Consider the following 18919-nt stretch of genomic DNA (forward strand, 5'->3'; position numbering starts at 1 on the left):
AATAAAAGAAGATAAAGAAACTTGATGGAGACAGAATATGAAATCATTTTCACAAAGAAATAGAGTTAATCTCATAAATGCGATTCTGACAATCAGAACATTACATGGACATAACATGACTTCATTGTTTAAAATAAGGAAATAACTTTGAGAAAACAGTAATTTTCGTTAACGCGAACCAGATTTTTAAAGAATTTTCACATAGGGCCATGAGTCACTAAAATTCACCTATGAGTCATTATGAGTCAATAAAATCTAAGAGGCACTAAAAGTCAATTAATTTCTAAATTATTTCGGTTCGCTGCATCAGGAATATTTTGAATAACAATAGTTCAGAAATTTCAACGTCTCGAAGCCTTCGAGTTACCCAATTCTCTAAATAATATTAAAGTATTGCCTTTCCTGTAATTAAAACAATTTTGATGTTAAAATAGCAAAACTATAAAGTTGTTCACTTTTTTAAATTTCTTTATCTAGCTATTGTTGCAATTCAAAACCAATAAAGTTTTTGAGCATTTCATATTTTAGAAAAGCTAAAGCTTGTTAATAAACTGATTGTCATGTACAACATTTGTGACACAACTCTTACAGTTCAATGTGAGAAAAATCTGTTTCGCGTTTCTCATTGCAATCTACATGTGAAACCTAGGAATAAACATATTTTACTTTTCCAAAGTGAGAAAATAGCTTTGAGAAACAGTATGTTTTATAATCACTTTCAATTATAATAAAGTGAACAGAGTCTAGCTACCAATAACTTTTTCTTTCGTTCTTCATATTAGCACGTCACGCCTCTTACAACCGCGCTCTACCGAAACTGAAGAAAATTGTGTGTTATGAGAGATTCAGAGAAAAAAATTCATTTTAAGGCGTATTTCGGTGGAGCGCATTTGTAAGAAATGTGCTAAGCTAATATAATGAAAGTTTGAGAAACGCTCAGTGAAGCTCAATGTCTCTTTAACATATATCAGTTTACTGTATCAGCAATGATTTGAATAACGTAACTTCTAAAAATGAGGCTCCGTAGAATGTGTAAACAATAAATTATATATGTATTCAAAAACTTGAATTTACCTGTCTTTAAAAGTTCCCAGATTTGTAGTAAGAAAACAAAATCATCAATTTGAAAAATAAAATTGGATTTATTCATCGAGGAACTTATAATCAATTAATTATGTACAGAATTATAAGGAGAGTTTAGAGTATTTGAAGAGGGCAAAATGCAAAACTTGAGAAAAACCACAAATATAAATTGGAAGAAACCGGCAATTTAACAAGGAAGAAGAAGGGCGGGGCGGGTAAAAAAAGTTGAAAGTGATCAACCGAATAAAGCTATTATAAATTAAACGGAATGCACAAAATACGGAGATAAATTGAGTATCTCAATGGGAGAAAGTGAAAGCAAGGAAATCATGGATTGGCGCTACAAATAAGGGGTTATCAGAAGAAAATTAGTCGGTATTAAAGACATTTCCCAAATTTCTTCTGCCAACATTCATGAACATCTCTCCGAGATCGTTCGTTTTGGTGGTGTTGATCTCAGCCATCATCTGTGCGTGTGCCGCGCGAATCAGATCCATCTTTTTTGGATCCTTTCTGGCTTTCCGCATTACATCACGATGAATCGCCATCATATCAGCTTCAAAGTCTTGGAGATCCTGTTCCGATGGAGCTGGGTTCTGAAATTTAAGAATTCAAAATATGATTCTAATGTTTGGAGCATAGTTGTCAACCGAACCGAAAAGGGCCAATCGCTTCAAACTGAGTTATATGAGCTGAAAAACATAGTTGTCCGAAATCCGGATTCCGGAATTCCGGGTTTTTTTTGACATTCCGGTTCCGGTTCCGGATTCCGGAAAATGAAATTTTTCATTCCGGTTCCGGATTCCGGATTCCGGAAAGTGAAAATTTTCATTCCGATTCCGGATTCCGGATTCCGGAAAATGAAAATTTTCATTCCGATTCCGGATTCCGGATTCCGGTTTTTTGAATTGTTTTCCGGAATCCTGAAGTTTAAGTTTAAAATTTTTTTTTTGAGTTTCAAAGACAACTGCATTACTTCTTTTTCGGGCTTGAAGCTCAAAAGTAGTTTTAAACTTTATATATAATTAATAACACTCAAAAAATGACTTGGTCTATCAAATTTATCGAATCATTACGGATTCCGAAATTCCGGAATTCCGGGTTTTTTCGTCATTCCGGTTCCGGATTCCGGATTCCGGTATTTGAAAAACTTCATTCCGGTTCCTGATTCTGGATTCCGGTTTTTCGGAAAATGTCATTCCGTACTACTATGCTGAAAATGATACGAAAATGCTGGTGACTAATCGTTAATGTACCGCGGGTCGGGTTAGAAAGCGGCACAGGCACTTTATCCCGACTCGGGGTGCATTAACAGATGTTTATGCGGCCCGTAGGTGGGTCACAGATTTAGTTCTCCGTGAGAGCTACATTTTGGTATATTTTTCAGCTCATACGATTCAGTTTGAAGCGAGTTACGCAATTGACAAGCATGGTTTGGATAACTTACAACAGACGCAGACGAATCTGGCTCCATTGGTCCGGATGTGTCCATGGTCTGATCGGCGGGAATGAAAGCGAATGATGCTTTTGGCATTGTCGCAGGGAGATACGAAGTGGCTATTGTTGATTGATCTGGTACAACTTCAGCATGTCGACGCTTGACCGGTGTAGCTGAGTAATACTCTGCCTTGATGGCGTTCAGAGGCAATGTGGGTCTGAAAAATGATTGGTTTTTTAGTTTTAAGCAAAAATAGAAAAAGAAGAAAACTTACTTAACAGATGCTGGTGTGGCGGGTGCTGGTGTGGCGGGTGCTGGTGTGGCGGGTGCTGGTAGCATGAGCTCCTCATCATCATCGTCGTCACTATCATCCTCGCCCAGATCGATCACAATCGGGGCTCCATTTTCATCAACAAGATTCGCCGATCTCATTTTCTTTTCCATCTTCTCCGTGCGGAAGGGTTTTACAAATGGATAAGTCGGCCATGCCCAGAGCTTCTCCTCCACCTCCTTTGGGGAAAGCTTATCCGTTTTGATATGCTTCAGAAGGCGGTTGTAGAGGTGCTGCTTTGCGGATCGAAGGCAATCCCTTATGATTGAGGCTGAAAAAAGTACATTAATATATAAGACAAAAATAATATAACTTACGATGCACGACAAGTCCCGTTCTTTTATACACTGAAACTGCTGTTGTGCAGTACCATTTGTGAATATTCGCTCTATTCTTGGCACCTTCCATTGGATATTTGGTGCTGGAGTCCAGAATGATCCACTCGAGCAACTGCTTACTGTTTCTGGAGACAACAGTCGCCCACTTTTGCTCCTGCACATTTGGAGCTTGAATTGCGAACAGGTACTGAGGCATTGTCATGTGCGCACCGGGATTCTCAATTGGCAGAGAAGGAAGGACGACGTGTGGTGGTACTGGAAGTTCTTCCCAGAGTGGACGAGCGACGGGCTCTTGTTTGGGCATGCGCATTTCAGACTGCATTCTGGAAATGGAAATTTGAGAGTGAGAAAGAAGCAGGAAGTAAGGAGGAGAAGACATTGAGAATCAAATAGAGATACACCAAGAAGAACGGCAAGCGGAAATACGGAAGGTGGAAGACGGAATTGTGAAACGGAAATCTTAAGGTAAAAGGTGAAAGGTAAAAGTAAGGTATCAAAGGGAAAGGTAAAGGTATTGATCAGTAAAGGAATAAAATTGTTACAATTTTTGTGATTTTATTTCACGTTTGGTATCAAAATGTCATGGTTTCGAAACGTCTCAGATTTCAAACGTTGGTTTCAAAACGTCCTGGATCCTTCTATTTGTTACCGCAGTAAAGCGCGGATGCGTACTAGGAGACAGGCCGGGCGGATATTTCGCAAGAATGCGTGGATGTGAACTTTAAATGAAGCAACGATTTCAGAGAGAGAGAGAGAGAGAGAGGGAGGCACAGGAGACGAGAGTGTATGTGAGAGAGTGTACGCTCCCCAACAGAAAATCGATAGAAGAATATATAGAAGAGAGCGAGCGACCCTCGTTGCATTCACTCATGTGTAGAGGGACAAACAGAAAGAGGGAGAGAAAAAGATTTGCACGAAACTAGGGCACGCAATACATTTTCTTTCTCTCTCTATCTTCGTCTTGTCCTTCCATTATTGTTGACGAGCGTTACGGAGAGAGACAGGAAATAAGCGAGACGGCAAGAGAGGAAGCATGCCCTCAAACAATCCTTGCTGTCTTTCTAAACCGAAGGAAAAGAGAAAAGAGGAAATTGTAGAGAGCGTGCAAAAATGGAGAGAGCGAGACGCAAGGGGTGTCGTCGAATTGAGAAACGAAGAAAGAGTGTTTCGATGGAGCGCACTTAACGAAACCGTGCAGCGTCAATAAGGATAAACATTTATTTGACGAGCTCAAAAGAATAGCTATTGGAAGGAAAACTACGGGTTGTTACGCGAGAAGGCCATAGCAGACACATCAGTGCGAGGCGCAACGACCCCGAACAAATTTGATTTTGTTTTCCGGTCCACGAGCACATTTTCCGGTCCTCGAGCACATTTTCCGGTCCTCGAGCACATTTTCCGGTCCTCGAGCACATTTTCCGGTACTCGAGCACATTTGTTACATTTTCCGGTCCTCGAGCACATCACGCGTTGCGTGCGCGTCGCGGTTCATATTGAAAGATACGACAAATAAACGTAAAAATCCTTGGCAAGTCTTTTTTGGCATCGTGCCAACCGTTGTGCAACGGAGCGCCTTACGCTTCGCACTGCTGCGGGCGTGACAATGTGACAATGTGACAAAATTAACTGCGGCAGTGTTGACGCCGCACGCAACCAGCATACATAATTTATTTTTCCTTTCATTCATGTCTTTTCCCTTTTTCTCTCTTTTCTTTCCGTCTAGCATTGTGGACGTATATTTGATAGGGAGAGAGAAAGATTTCAACGACAGCACACACTATTTTCTTTTCCTTTCTATCTCTTTCTTCATCTTTTTCCATTCATTTTTAGTTTCACCGACGACCGCTGCGGAGAGGAAGGAAAAGACGCACACACTCAAACAACCAGCCCTCATTGCTGTCTTTCTGAACTAATGGGAAAGAGAAAAAAGGAAATTTAGTGGGTAGGTGGCAAATTGAGTGGCGCAGAGAGAAAAGATGGAAGTGTCCGGTAGAGCGCAATTGTCAAAACAGTATTGCGTTAATAAGAATGATATTTTTTTAAAAGCTCAGAAGAATATAAAACCAAAAGAAGAAAGAATAAGCAAAAAGCAATAATGCAAGTACAAATGAAAAAAGGATGAAACCGGAACACACAAAACAAACAGGGCGTAAAATCGAGTTTAAAAATTTCAACTTGCAAGGTCTCCCACACTGCGAAAAAGATCTGCAAAAAATGTGAAGCCAAATTTTTCACGTTTTAATTCAATTCTTCTATTTTTGCACTGAAAGTACAGTTTTTTCAGGTTTGCAGACGTTGCTATGGATGAAAAAAGTCCCATCCATCATAATTGTGAAAAATTGAATTATCATTTATATTTTATAAGCAAGAAAACGTGAATTTTGGTCAGAAAATAACTTTTTTGATACAGTAAAACAGATTTTCAGAAAAAGGGGGATTTATTTTTTGACAGGAATCATATTCGAACAAAAATTGTAGGAAATGTGCTCGAGGACGCTCTGAAACTGTTACATTTTTGTGTAAAAGAACTGCTGGCTAAAATTTTTCTGAAAATCTGTTTTTCTGTATCAAAAAGTCAATTTCAGACCAAAATTCTCGTTTTCTTGCTTATAAAATTAATAGAAATTAATTTGATTTTCCACAGTTCTAATGGATCCTTTTTCATCCATTGCGACGTCTCAAAACCTAAAAATACTGCATTTTCAGTGCAAAAAATAGAAGAATAGAACTAAAACGTGAAAAATTCGGCTTCACGTTTTCTTGCAGTTCTTTTTTGTCGATGTGGGAGCGCGTGTACTGCACGAAAACGACGGCGTGACCATGTGACCGCGCGACGAAAATGAGTGCGGCGGTGCTGGCGCCGCACGCAACCAGCTCACATCTTTTTCCCTTCTCATATGTATTTCTCTTTCCCTTTTCTCTCTTTCCCTTCCTTTCAACATTTTAGACAACACGACCACTCTTGAAAAGCCGCGCGCAACTAGCACACACTATTTATTTTTTCTATCTCTTTCTTCGTCTTTTTCCATTTTAAATTCCATCAATGTCGACGAGCGCTGCGGAGAGGAAAGGATAGGCACACACCCAAACGACCAGCCGTCGTTGCCTTTCATTCTAAACTAATAGAAAAGAGAAACAGGAAATTTAGTGGGTGCGTGGAAAATTGAGAGGCGCAGAAAGAAAATATGCATGAGGGTATTCGGTGGAGCGCAATTGTCAAAACAGATTTGCGTTAATAAGAACTATTAAAATTGTGGAAGCTCAAATCAATATCAATACAATACAAAAGATGGAAGTACGTAAGACGGAAGGATGAAACCGGAACACAAATAGAGTACCGGTCAAAAAGCTGTAAACTTTGGCCGTTTTCAATTGATATTGTCCAACTTTGAGTGGGTGTTACGGTATCACTGATTGTCCCACAAAGTGAATTATGAAAAAACCATACAGAACAAAAAAAAGCTTTATTTTTGTAGTTGACAACTTTTTTGTACGGACACTCCATAAAGAGTTATGATCATTTTAAGCGGACAGATCAAAAATCACTCTATTTTGCACTGAAATTGGACGATTTGAGGGAGAAATTACTTTGTCGATATGTAACTCTCTAGGGAGAATCCGTACAAAAAAGCTGTCAACTACAAAAGTACAGAACAAAATTAGTACTTTATTTTTGTAGTTTACAACTTTTTTGTACCGATACTCCCTAGAGAGTTATGCATCGACAAAGTAATTTCTTCCTCAAATCATCCTATTTCAGTGCAAAATAGAGCAATTTTTGAGCTTTTCGCTTAAAATGACCATAACTCTCTAGGGAGTGTCCGTACGAAAAAATTGTCAACTACAAAAATGAAGTTCTACCTTTGTTCTGTATCGTTTATACATACTTTACTTTTTGGGACAATCAGTGATACCTTAACACCCTCTTAAAAATTTGGTCATTTTCAACTAAAACAGGTCAAAGTTTATATTTTATCACGGCACTGTAAGTGAGAAAACAAAAGTGAGAGATGCGTGCGGTTTCTACACTGTCGCACCTAATTTTGTCACGTTGTCCCATGGTCACGATCACAGCAATGTGAGGCGTAAGGTCGCGGAAACGCGCTCCGTCGCACAACGGTTGCCAATTTGAATTTTGCAAAGTTTTAAGGATTTTCACGTTATTTTAACGATAAACCGCGACGCGCACGCAACGCGACTCCGAAAAAAAAAACAAATCGGTTTGTCACATTACGTTTCGCACTGCTGTGCTTTCTGTCACGTAAATTTGCATGTTTTTGAATAAAACCAAAAGGTTTAGAAGAGAGGATCATACAGAAACACACAGAGAGACCACAGACACACAAAATGGTGAAAAAGGGAGAAAGAAACGAGGAAAGCAAGTATACTTACTTCAATGCGGCGACCGCTGTTGAGAGTTAGGCAAAGAAAGAGAGAGAAGACGTGCAGAAATGTGTATGAGAGAGAAAATATTTGCGCGCTGCCCGCGGCAAGGACACACTATGCATTCTCTTTCTCCTTTCTCATCTGTCTTTTTCGCTCTGCGCTGAGGAGAGAGAGACGGCAAGAGAGAAAGCACACTCTTCAAACAATCCTCGCTGTCATTCTAAACCGATGGAAAAGAGAAAATTGGAGATTGGAAAGAGCGTGCAAACGTGGAGAGAGCGAGACGCAAGAGGGGTCGTCGCGTGGGGAATGGAGAGACGCAGAAGGAGAATTGATGTTTGTTCGATGGAGCGCACTTATCGAAACCGCGCCGCGTCAATAAGGATAAAAAGTTTTTGACAAGCTCCAAAGAATGGCTATTGGAAGGAAAACTACGGGTTGGGGACGCTGAGGGGTAAGGCCCGCAACGAACAAATTTGAATTTTTTTCCGAGTCGCGTTGCGTGCGCGTCGCGTGCGCGTCGCGGCTTTTATTAAAAGATAAGTAAAATAAACGTAAAAACCCTTGGCGTTGCAATTTTAAAGACCTTGTTTCAAAAAAAGAACCTATTTTTGAAAAATTTCGACATTTTTAAAAAATTGAATTTTGAACTTTGCCGTCAATTATCCGCGCCTTGACAATCACTATATTTCTGCAAAAACCATCTTGATATGACCTGAAAAAAATGGCGCGAAAAAACCATGCGGCAATGTTGCCAAAGTGGGCGGAGCCAATAAATCCCCTCACACAGCTGTCACTTTTGAGGAAAGCATAGTATTTACTTCTATTGCATTGGCAGAGAGAAAGAGAGAAAAGGGAGACACGGGAGTCGAGAGTGTACACTCTCCAACATGAGTCGTCGTATTTCGAAACAAATATATAGAAGACAGAAAGCGAGCGTGCAAGGGGCCTCGTTGCATTCATTTATGCGGAGAAAAGATTAATGAATGGAGGGAATAGAGAAACAGACAACCAGAGAGAGAGAGAGAGTCAGAGAAATTGTCAAGGATTATTCCGAGAAAGTGGACACGGAAGACGGAAAACGGAAATACCCTAAATTCCAGAAAGTCAAAACGAAATGCGGAGAACTGAAGTCGATGAAGTATAACCAAAATGATTGAAGATTGAAAACCTAAAATGGAAAATGTGAAACATAAACAAAATGATCTTGCAAAATTAAAAAAAATTAACGAAATTTTCTTTTCCGATGTTTAAACTAGTAGTACGCTGGTTTTGAATACATAATCAGAAAATTCAGTTTACATGTTTTCAAATCAAAAAATATGGGATGTGAAAAAATCGATAACACAAACACACACGCACATACACGTGCAAAAATATAAAAATATTGAGTTACCACAGACAAACAGACATGTGGACCGTCCGTTAGAAGACAACATGTGTAAATAAATGTCCCAGGGACACACAATTTCTTATTGACATTCTGATTGAGGGGAGCGAGGAAAAAAAATATTTAGAGTGATCAAGAAAAGGGTGCCCAGAGAGAGACAGCGCGATTCAGACGGTGAGTCAACCAGATAGAGGTCGCCCACTCTCACCACGGGGCACCAGAACAAAAAAAGATAGAATTCGACTTGAGGAAAAGTTTTGATTGGAGAAAATCATATTGGATTTCGATGATGAAAGTGAAAATTGAAGAGCTTGCACTACAACAAATAACTTCAAATACAACATTTCAAAAGTTTATGACTTTGGCAAAACAGAAACCCTTTGACGCTGTATACGAATGTTCTCTAGATGCTCACAATCAACGTATTGAGATTCCTGTTTCACAGCTTTAAAAACTGAACGAAACGGTGTTATTTGAGATGTACAGAATATATCTTGGTAATAACAAAATGTGAAATGTTTCATTTCGAGATTGTGAGATCTGATATTTTATAAATAAAGTTTTTATTTACAGTTTTTATCACTGTTTGGAAATGTACCGATTTTTGTAATATCTTGGAAATTGCGTTAACTTGGAATCGTGCATTACGCTCTGTGAAACACGTTGTTTTTGAAAGTAGACTAGAAACCTGTGGGGGTGCTCCAAAGTTTTCAAAGGGCACTTGAACTGGAACAAAAGAAATCGCATAGTTAATAATGTTGCAATTATGTGCAAACAGTTGTAAAAGTTCTGAAACTGATAAAAAGAAATTAAAGCTAGAGATAAAAATGAATAAAAATTAAGTAATACAGACGTTTGATATCGTTCCTCTTATTGACGTATTGACGCTCTTACGATGTCGAATGGAAATGTATGTAGTTTTTTTTTCAATGAGCCTCGATGAACTTTCACGCAGGTTCACAGATCATCACGTAAAAATAATTTATACTGAAAAATAATCTGGATGAACCAGTTATTGTTAATTTCTGTTATTAAAAAATGAAATCATTGTATCAGTGATATTTTGTTATGGGTTTTCTATTTGAAACTTCAACATTCTTTTTCGAATTAAAATTTTTTTATGTAATCGATACAATTCTCAAACAATTACCTTTTATGAAACAACTGAAACAGCAACTTTATGATATGTTAAAAATAGGCATTAATTGTTGAAAAAACTGATGATAGTGATTGTAACGAAGAAAACTGAACGATTTAACAAAACATAAATTTTGAAAAGGTATGTGAGTACACATAAGTGTGAAAAAATGAAAAAGGTAAATAGTTGAGATTACTGTAACGAGAAATCAAGTCAAAATTCATTCAGGAACCTTCACATCCTTAAAAAAGTCCGCCAATTCTAAGAAAACCGATTCCAAACTTTTATCCGGAGTCTTTCTTTCGATAGCCTTTGTGACCTCAAGGACAGCGTCCCTGGCAGCTCTATAGAGCGTCTCGTTCTTCTCGTGTATTCTCAATAGCTTCCGGTTTAGATACTCCATATCCTCGTTGAAATAATATTGATCGGTTTTGCTTAGGAGGGCCTGAAATTTTTTTAGATATTCATTTGCTGTGGACTGTAAACTTACAGTAGGCACGGACATGTTTTTATGGTGTCCAAGCGGATCCCTTTGCTTCAGGAATTCAGACTGGTTCCCGTTGTGACCACTAGCCTGTTGGTAAGAAGGGTCAGGCATCTCTGGGGAATAACTTAGCATATCTTGAAGCGATGGGTCATAGTGAGGAACTCGATGTTGATGAGAAGGACTCGGCGAGTGGCTCGAAGATAGTCCAGACATGTTTTGAGATGAACCTGACACGTCTGCAGAAAAACCTGGCACGTGTCGGGACGGAGCTGGCAAGTCTCTCTGCGTTGGCTTATACTGAGCCTCCTGATGTTGGCTAGAAACTGCTCTCACGTGTCGAGAGGATTCAGATAGGTTTGACTCAACCGGAGGAATTTTTGTTGGAGGTTCTCTTTCTTCTTGCTTCACTTGAAGAAGAGCAGGGCGTATCAAACCGGATAGAACTAATCGCCCTTTCGGCGAGTGGGACGAGTGTGGTCCTGGCATATTTTGAGACGATTCTGGTATGTCTGGAGTGAATACAGGTGTGTTTAGCTGAGCAATTTTCTTCGGAGGCTCTTCTTCTTCTTCTTGCTTCACTTGAAGAAGAAGGGAGCGCTTCAAGGCGGATGGAGCTGGTGCCTTTTTCTTGATGTTGTCAGCAGGGATGGATCTGGAAAATGGTATGAATAGGAAAGAGACGTCCAGAGTTTTCGAGATGCTTAGTGACTTTTCTATAAAAAAAAATGCTCTAGTTCAAGCAAATTGCGTTCAAAAAAGGATGAGTTGGAACCAGGGCAGTGCAAAAAAAAACTTTTTCGGTTTTGGTGGTTTTCGAAAAAGTTTACAGTGAAAACTTTTTTGATTAATAGGTCAAAAATTTTCGCGAAAAGTTTTTCGAAAAAATTTCGGACGTCCTCTACCCTGTGAAAGTCTCACTGCACTCCGACAACACCTCGCTGTTTTTAAAATTGGGCAAAAAATGTAGTACGCCCCCGTTTGAGATACGTAATAAATAATTTTTCAAAATGATCTATTTTATAAACTCACTCTACACTTCTATCATTCTCCATCTCCTCCTTATCGTCGTCGTCATTTAACTCAAAAACGAAAGGCTGCCCATTTTTATCTTTCAACGCCTTTGTCCTCAATCCCTTTTCATAATCTTCTTGGCGATATGTTCTCATGTATTGATAGAGTGGCCACTCCCACATTTTTTCCTCCACCTTCTCTTTCGATAATCTTTTTTCGATAGTAAATGTTCTCAGACGTCTTCGTAGCCCTATTTTCGCCGCCATAAGACAACCACTCACAATTTGCTCTGAAACAAACAAAATATTAGCTCGACACAGTTCTTACAACCGCGCTCTACCGGAATTCTTTTGAAAACTATTTTTTCCTCATTTTCTCTGAGTCTCCCAATTTCGCACACAATTTTCTTGGGTTTCGGTAGAGCGTGGTTGTAAGAAGCGTGTCGTGCTAGTAAAACACAAAAAAAGATTGTTGTTAAACTTACGGCTGTAAAGAATCCCAATTCTCTTCCACACTTTGATAGCAACAATTGCATAGTGATCCTGTACCTTCTGATGGCTATTCCTTTTCTTTCCAAGTGGAGGAACTTCGCTGAAGCAGTGTAGGATGGTCAACTCCAGTAACTGTTTGGCTTCACAACTCTGCCCAACGCGAGCCCATGTTTGCCGCGCGATTTCAGGAGCACACGCAAGCTTTTTATATTCTTGGAGCGTTATGTGACGTGAGGGATCTTCAGGTGGCAGTTCAGGGAGAACGATGTTTGGTGGTGGTGGTTGCTCCCAGATTGGGCGGGATTCGGTTTTGATGTTAGACAATGGAGATGGCATTCTGGAAATGAGAAGTACATTTTCAAGTGAACGTCTGAAAATAAGCAAGACAATGAAAAAAGGGCCATTTTCTGCAATTTTTTTGTCATGAACGACCAAAAGAAGCAAAGAGACAAGTCGTGCATACATGTATAGGAAGCAAGGCTGTCAAAAAGACCGTGGGCCGATTCTATATCTCAGTTCCCAGCCATGGAAAATTTTCGCTTCTTCAGGCGGCCTTGTAGAGGACCAAAAAATTAGTCGATGTACAAAAATTCAGCCCATTTGGCCGGCCGTGCGACAGCCTTGACAGGAAGAAAAGGAAAAGGATTTCGATAAACAGTAGGCTGAACATTTCTGAATTATTCAAAATTTCCTGGAAACGGGATTTAAAGAAAAATTTTGGCTGACGTAAAGGTGGGTTACCGGCTGATAAAGATTCTCAAAAAAGCTATCTACAGAGGAAATGATGTTGATGAAAAGTAGCTCTACAATAAAACAACTTGGAGAAACCGTAAAAACACGGGAAAAAAAACTTTAGACACGCTTTTGAAGAGTCCTTTATGCCCTGTTTCAAAACAATATCTGTTGGCATACCCCGTATAATATGTACAAGAGAAAAAAAGAGAAAAAGTGTCAAATGAGATGTAGACGCCCACGCCCACACATATAAATAATCCTAATGACCCAATATTTTTTATTGATTTTTAATAAGGGCCTGTCCTTGTTTGAAGAAAGGAGATGTGACGTGGCAACACAGGAAAGATGTCGGACGGATTAGAGAAAAAAGTAGAGAGATTCGTAGGCATATTCTGAATTATCTTTCAGAATTCTAGGGAAGATGGAATACACAAGGGGGTCTATTTCCCGGGAGACTTGGGAACCATAAAAGTTATCACCTTGAGATTGGAATTGATTTTTTGCGGACAAAGGCTTGATTAAAAGCACCACAAAACAGAAGACAATATACGGAAAGTAGAGAACAATAAAAAATAGCAGAACAAAAAGTGGACAACCATAATTTTTTGAGGAAGAAACGTTATGAGAAATACAGATGGCCTCCAAAGATGTGTTCTGCTATGCAAACAAACGTATTGATCGGCTCGCCAACGATTTTCATGAGAAGAAATTTCCTGTGTATACGTATGTGCAGAAAAGTCAACATCTGGGAAGGTGACCCCGAACAGGTGGTAAGGTAGAAAAAGACGTTAGTGGTACACGTGACTGAGAAACTGAGAGTAGACTGGAGTAGACTGGGAAAACGAATAACGAAAAACCAAACGTATGAAATTTGTAAAAGTTCTGAAACAGAAAAAAGTTGCTACGGTTTCCATAATGTTTACATCAAAAGAGAGTAAATCGATCTCTTCAATTCCTGAAATTTCAGAGTGACCGACCAACAGTTAAACAAAATTACCTGCTTCTCAACTTATCGATTGAAACAGATCTCATTGAGTTTTCGTGACATTTACTGTTCCATTCAAAACAGTAATTGTTGATAGATAAAAACCAACTAATATGTAGATCGGCTGTAAAGATTGTGAAAGACTAGAAAGTTGGTTGTATTCCCGTCCACTTGGATAGCGCCTATTCACAGATGGTATACCTCTTTTCAAGACCTGGAGTTTCAGAATGAGGTATCAACATTAACAACTCCTTGATCTTTCCAAGAACCTAATAAAAATACATAAGATAAACGGACAATCCTACCATTAGCTCTTCACCAATATTCCGTATGTGACTATCAAGCATCATTGACTATCAAGCTGTTTTGGTTTACTGTTCCATTTGAAACAGTATTCACAGCGAGATAAATTTCAAATATTGACAAAAGCGACACAGAGTCATGAAAGTTTTGAATAATGACGTGTGTTGTATTAAGGCGTCAGTTATTTCGGGTATTTCGATCTTCATAATGCCAGATAATCAGATCACACTGGTTGGTATTCAATCAACAAAAAATTATTTCGTTTTCTTAAACCTGTTTTACCATATCAATCAGCAAGAGGAACAATAAACTTCCATTTCTTCTGTTTGTTTGATCTTCATTCTGTACCAATACTTTTTGAGTACTTTTTGTATCCGCGTCCTTTTTATGACTTTTAAAAATAGCCGGCTCTTTTAAGTACTCATTGCATAGCTATTCCAACAAATTGTACCACCATAAATAACTTTTAGAAAGGCAATCTCTAGTATCACGTTGCTTAGTAGAAAAAGTTCCAGCGTTATTTTACAGAATAAATTGACTGTGATAACTATTTTTCTGACCAAAAATTTAACAAGGGAGAATTTTATTCAATGTTTAACACATGTCCAAATTATCCAAGTCCATTCCTGCTTACAACTCCTTTTTTGGTGAAGGCACATCCGCTGAAATCAATACTACATCATTGTTAAGACTCCCAACTCTCAACTTACGAACACACCGCTGGAACGTTCCAATCCATTTCCCATCCTCTCCACATTGATAGATTCTGAGAGGTTGGCCGGCCCACTCCATCACATAGTATTTGATGCAGAGATGGATTACTCGCTCTCCAGGTGCGTAGAACGGCTTCAACTCGGCATCGGTGGGTCGGTTCGTGAAGCGTCGGTCAATGTCGGGCATCGGACAGGTGGCTGATGTTGGGGGTGGGGTCGATGTCGTAGTCGAGGTGGTAACCGAGGAAGAGGAGACTGAAGACTTTGTTGTTGGCTTGGTGGACACCTTTTGGGAATCTGGCGTTTTCGAGTTTTCAGAAGTGCTCGAAGCTTTTGCTGATTTGGTTGTAGTCGTCTTCGTTCCATCAGATTTGTTGGAAGTTGTTGCACCAGCTCCTTTCGAGGTTCCAGTGGTCGACGAAGCAGTTGTGGACGTTTTTGTCGAGCTTGAAGATTTGGTTGTTCCATTAGTTCCACTAGTCGATTTAGCTCCAGATGATTTGGTAGTAGTTGACGACCCATAAGAACTTGTTCCTGTTTCCGGTTTCTTTGAAGTTGAGGAAGTTTTGGAGGAATCAGTAGTTCCTGTGTTTGCCAATCTCTGAAAAAATTAATTCAAAAGTTTTTAACCTGAGTCTTACCGTATGACCAGTTGTTGATTCAGTTCCTTGAGCCGGTTTAGTCGTTGTTGAGCTACTTGAGGATTTTGTGGAGGAGCCATTAGAGCTGTAATCTCCTTTTCCAGTTGTTCCAGAAGTCGATTCAGACGTTTTCGCTGTTGGATTGGTTTCCATAGTCCCTGTGTAGTCGATGATATGTCCGCTGATGGTCGGTTTCTGAAAAAGGAAGTTCGGGTGACTATCAGAATCATTGCTCACCGGGTGATTAGTGCTCGTTGATCCAGATCCTTCAATTTTTCCAGTTGTGGGAGTCCCAGTTTCTTGTGTACCACTGGTTGAAGTAGATGATGCCTTCTGAGTTCCGGTTACAGTTGCTCCACGAATGGCGGTTGTCTGAAAATATAGGCATACATGGAACTCATGAAAGTTTAGACCGATGTTCCAGTTCCAGAACCAACTGCTTCACTGCCAGTCGTTGTCGTTTTCTCCGTTGAGCCATGAGCTGTCGATTTGGTTGATCCAGTGACGGTTACTGTCGACGACGTTCCAGTAGAACCAATTGCAGTCTCAGACTCAAATTGACTGACAGAAGATGTGGTGGAGCCAGTCCTTGTCGCATCATCAACAGTTGATCCAGTTACATGGGTCCTGCTAGATTCAGAAGTGGTCGGTGTCTCAGATGACTTTGTTGAGCGGGTTTCAGAAGTTTGATCTGTTGATCGGTCTTTTGGTTCAGAGCTTGTTGTACCAGCTGTCATTCCTGAGGACATGGGACGTTCAGTTTGGTCAGAATCCGTTGTCGTCTTGGGGTGCGAAGAGGACACAGTAGACCTAGAACCTTGGCTTGACGTTGTGCTCGATCCGTGAGCTCCAGATTGATTCTTACTTTCGGGAGTGGTTGAACCAGCTGTCATTCCAGAAGACGTCGGAGATTTAGTTCCTTCAGAATCCATCGAAAAAGTAGTTTTGGGGGATGAAGAGGTCACAGTGGAGCCAGTCAAACTGCTGATCAGATTGATCAGAGGAGTTGTGAAGCTTTCGGTGGACCAGGATGATTCAGATGCTTCCGAGGGTGTTGTGCTTTCACTAGTCTCTTCAGGATCTTTAGAAGTTTCAGAGTCATCAGAAGTGGTTGAGAAAGTTGACTCAAGATCGGTTTCAGAAGTGGTTGCAGGGGTTTCTAAACAAAAAAATTTCAAGAAGGTCGTGCTAATAATGGATGTCACCTTTATCCGTTGTTGTCTCAGGCTCGTTGGAAGAAAGGCTCGTCTTACTCACAGTGGTAGACGTGTCTTCTTGCTGGACAGCCGTTGAGGTGACAGTGGAATCTGAAATATAGGTACTCAGTCGTGATTTTAAAATTGTTTAAGGTTTTACTTTGCGTCACACTTGCAATCGAAGTTTCCTTGAATTCTGTGGTGTTGACTTTTGGAGATGTATTTGTTGTTGTTGACTCCTCATGCTCTTCTGTGACTTCATTCTCGATAGGCTCTTCTTTCTTTGGTGCTTCACTTGTAGTTGTTGAGGAAGGTGCAGTTGTTTGAGTTAATGAGGTGCTGGATGTGGTTGAGCTCTGGTAATTTTTGGGACTGCTCAAAATATCTCCAAGATCTGAAAAAAAGTTTTGAAAGAGGAATGTTTTTAAGATTCTTACTTATTGTTGTGGTAGTTTTAGCAGTAGTTGATTCAAAGGTAGTCGATTTTGTTGTCAGCTCATTGTCATTAGATGGATCTCCATTATTAGTCTTCCGTGTTGCTTTCTTCTCCGTTGAGGTTTCCGCTTCACTTGTTGTCGATGTAGATGTCCTTGTAGTGTCTTCCGATAGGAATCCTCCTTGCCCTGAAAAAAGAAATCAATCAAAAGAAATTTTAAAATATACCTACTTTTCTTTGTAGTCGTTACTTCAGATGTGACTGTCGTAGATTCGGTTATTGTCGGTGTCGTTTGAGCTTCAGTTGTGGTTGTCAAATCTGGAAACAAATGAATTTTGGTCAAACTTATTATTTGAGACATACCTGAGCAATTGGTCCATATTGGGGTCATGTAAGGACATGCGTCTTGGATGCAAAACAAGTAATTATACAGTGCTTCTGCTTTATAGTCTTCCTGGTAAGATTCCAGGTGTAAATGATCCGGAGGACCATTTTCCAATGCTGACACCGCCGCTTCAGTACAACAACCACCAGTATAAATTACATTTACCATGCTGTCTGGTCCCACTGGGTAATAACTAATGAAAGGCTCATCAAGCCAATAACACTCCAATTTTTTTGTGGTCGCAACTGGACTTGTCGTTGTCTCAGTGGTAGAGGAGGAAGTAGTAGTTTCTGAAAATATTTGTTTAATAAGCAATATAATAAGTGTTCACTAGTATCTCCGAAACAATTTTAAATCTCAAAAAAAAAGAATTCATGAAACCTACCTGTGCAGTTATCCCAAACTGAATCCATTCCAGGGCAGGCCTCCGAAATGCAGTACAACATTTTTACCAGTGCATTCATTTTTAAAGCGGCTATATTGTTACTGATTTCGTTCAAATTGTTAGATTCTGATGATTTCCATTCCAATGTGTTTTTTATCTTTTCCAACATCTCAATTTCTGTTTGGTAAGAACTCTTTTTTAACATTTCTGCAGCCACATCTGAGCAACACGATCCATTGTATGAGAATGTCACTTTTCCAGTATAATCGGTAACGTTGAAAGAGTCGGAGAGCCAAGAGCAATTAGTTTTTGTTGTTTCAGTAGTGGCATCTTGAAAGAAATCATCATTTTTCTTACAAGAGAATTGACACCCTTATATTTTTGGAACTGCATTAAATTACTATAAATTTAAACTAACTATGCAACGGTGTTTCATCATACTATAATAATTTCCTGTCTTACAACTACAACTCGTCCTGTTTATCTCCTTTGCTTACCCTGCAAGGACATGCAACTTCTTCCAAATGTTAGGTAAACAGCCTCGATTATAAAAAACTTATTGATAGATAGAGCTGTTCTCCAGTTATTAGTAAACCCAACTGATGGCAATGAATCCAAATAAACGACAACATCTTCCAGACAACAATCTCCATTATAAAAGATGGATTTGTCGGAAGTTTTATAACTTTGATTACGATCGATAAGCCAAGCGCAATCGAATTGCTCGGATTCATGAGCAAACAATAAAACACAGTAGAGTAAGAAGAGAGAAGAATGGCGACCTCTCCACATGTTAGTTGTGAAAGAAGACTGATGTAAAGTTGTGAAAATGGAAAACTAGTGTCAAAAGTGGTGAGATTTGATAGATTTTGACAAAAGTTATCGGTTTTGCCAGGTGACTGGTGGAACTTGACGTTTCTAATGACAACGATCTTAAAGGTGACAGGATATGGAAAAATTTTCGCTGTCATAATACCGATGTCATGCCCTGTGAGTCACTCTATAGATTACTTTACGCTGTTCTCCCACTCCTTATACGATACTATG

The 18919-nt window shown here is 39.5% G+C and overlaps 3 protein-coding genes across 3 annotated transcripts; all 3 read right to left on the reverse strand.

Annotated features, from left to right (window-relative positions):
- Positions 1-1451: 1451 nt before the first annotated feature.
- On the reverse strand, positions 1452-3512 carry GCK72_012368 (uncharacterized protein; the record flags this gene model as incomplete). The annotated part of the gene is made up of 4 exons (XM_053729053.1): positions 1452-1679; positions 2531-2738; positions 2796-3123; positions 3170-3512. The coding sequence occupies 4 exons, from the start codon at positions 3510-3512 to the stop codon at positions 1452-1454; spliced, it is 1107 nt and encodes a 368-aa protein (XP_053583825.1).
- Positions 3513-10324: 6812 nt separating this feature from the next.
- On the reverse strand, positions 10325-12429 carry GCK72_012369 (uncharacterized protein; the record flags this gene model as incomplete). The annotated part of the gene is made up of 4 exons (XM_053729054.1): positions 10325-10549; positions 10595-11243; positions 11621-11891; positions 12087-12429. The coding sequence occupies 4 exons, from the start codon at positions 12427-12429 to the stop codon at positions 10325-10327; spliced, it is 1488 nt and encodes a 495-aa protein (XP_053583826.1).
- A 2317-nt stretch (positions 12430-14746) lies between these two features.
- Positions 14747-18664, reverse strand: GCK72_012370 (uncharacterized protein; the record flags this gene model as incomplete). The annotated part of the gene is made up of 12 exons (XM_053729055.1): positions 14747-14778; positions 14827-15430; positions 15479-15628; positions 15708-15842; positions 15908-16629; positions 16676-16777; positions 16827-17060; positions 17104-17289; positions 17334-17420; positions 17466-17777; positions 17873-18202; positions 18370-18664. The coding sequence occupies 12 exons, from the start codon at positions 18662-18664 to the stop codon at positions 14747-14749; spliced, it is 3189 nt and encodes a 1062-aa protein (XP_053583827.1).
- Between the last annotated feature and the right edge of the window lie 255 nt (positions 18665-18919).

Source organism: Caenorhabditis remanei, chromosome IV (assembly GCF_010183535.1).
Source record: "Caenorhabditis remanei strain PX506 chromosome IV, whole genome shotgun sequence".
NCBI classification, from domain to species: Eukaryota; Metazoa; Nematoda; class Chromadorea; order Rhabditida; family Rhabditidae; genus Caenorhabditis; species Caenorhabditis remanei.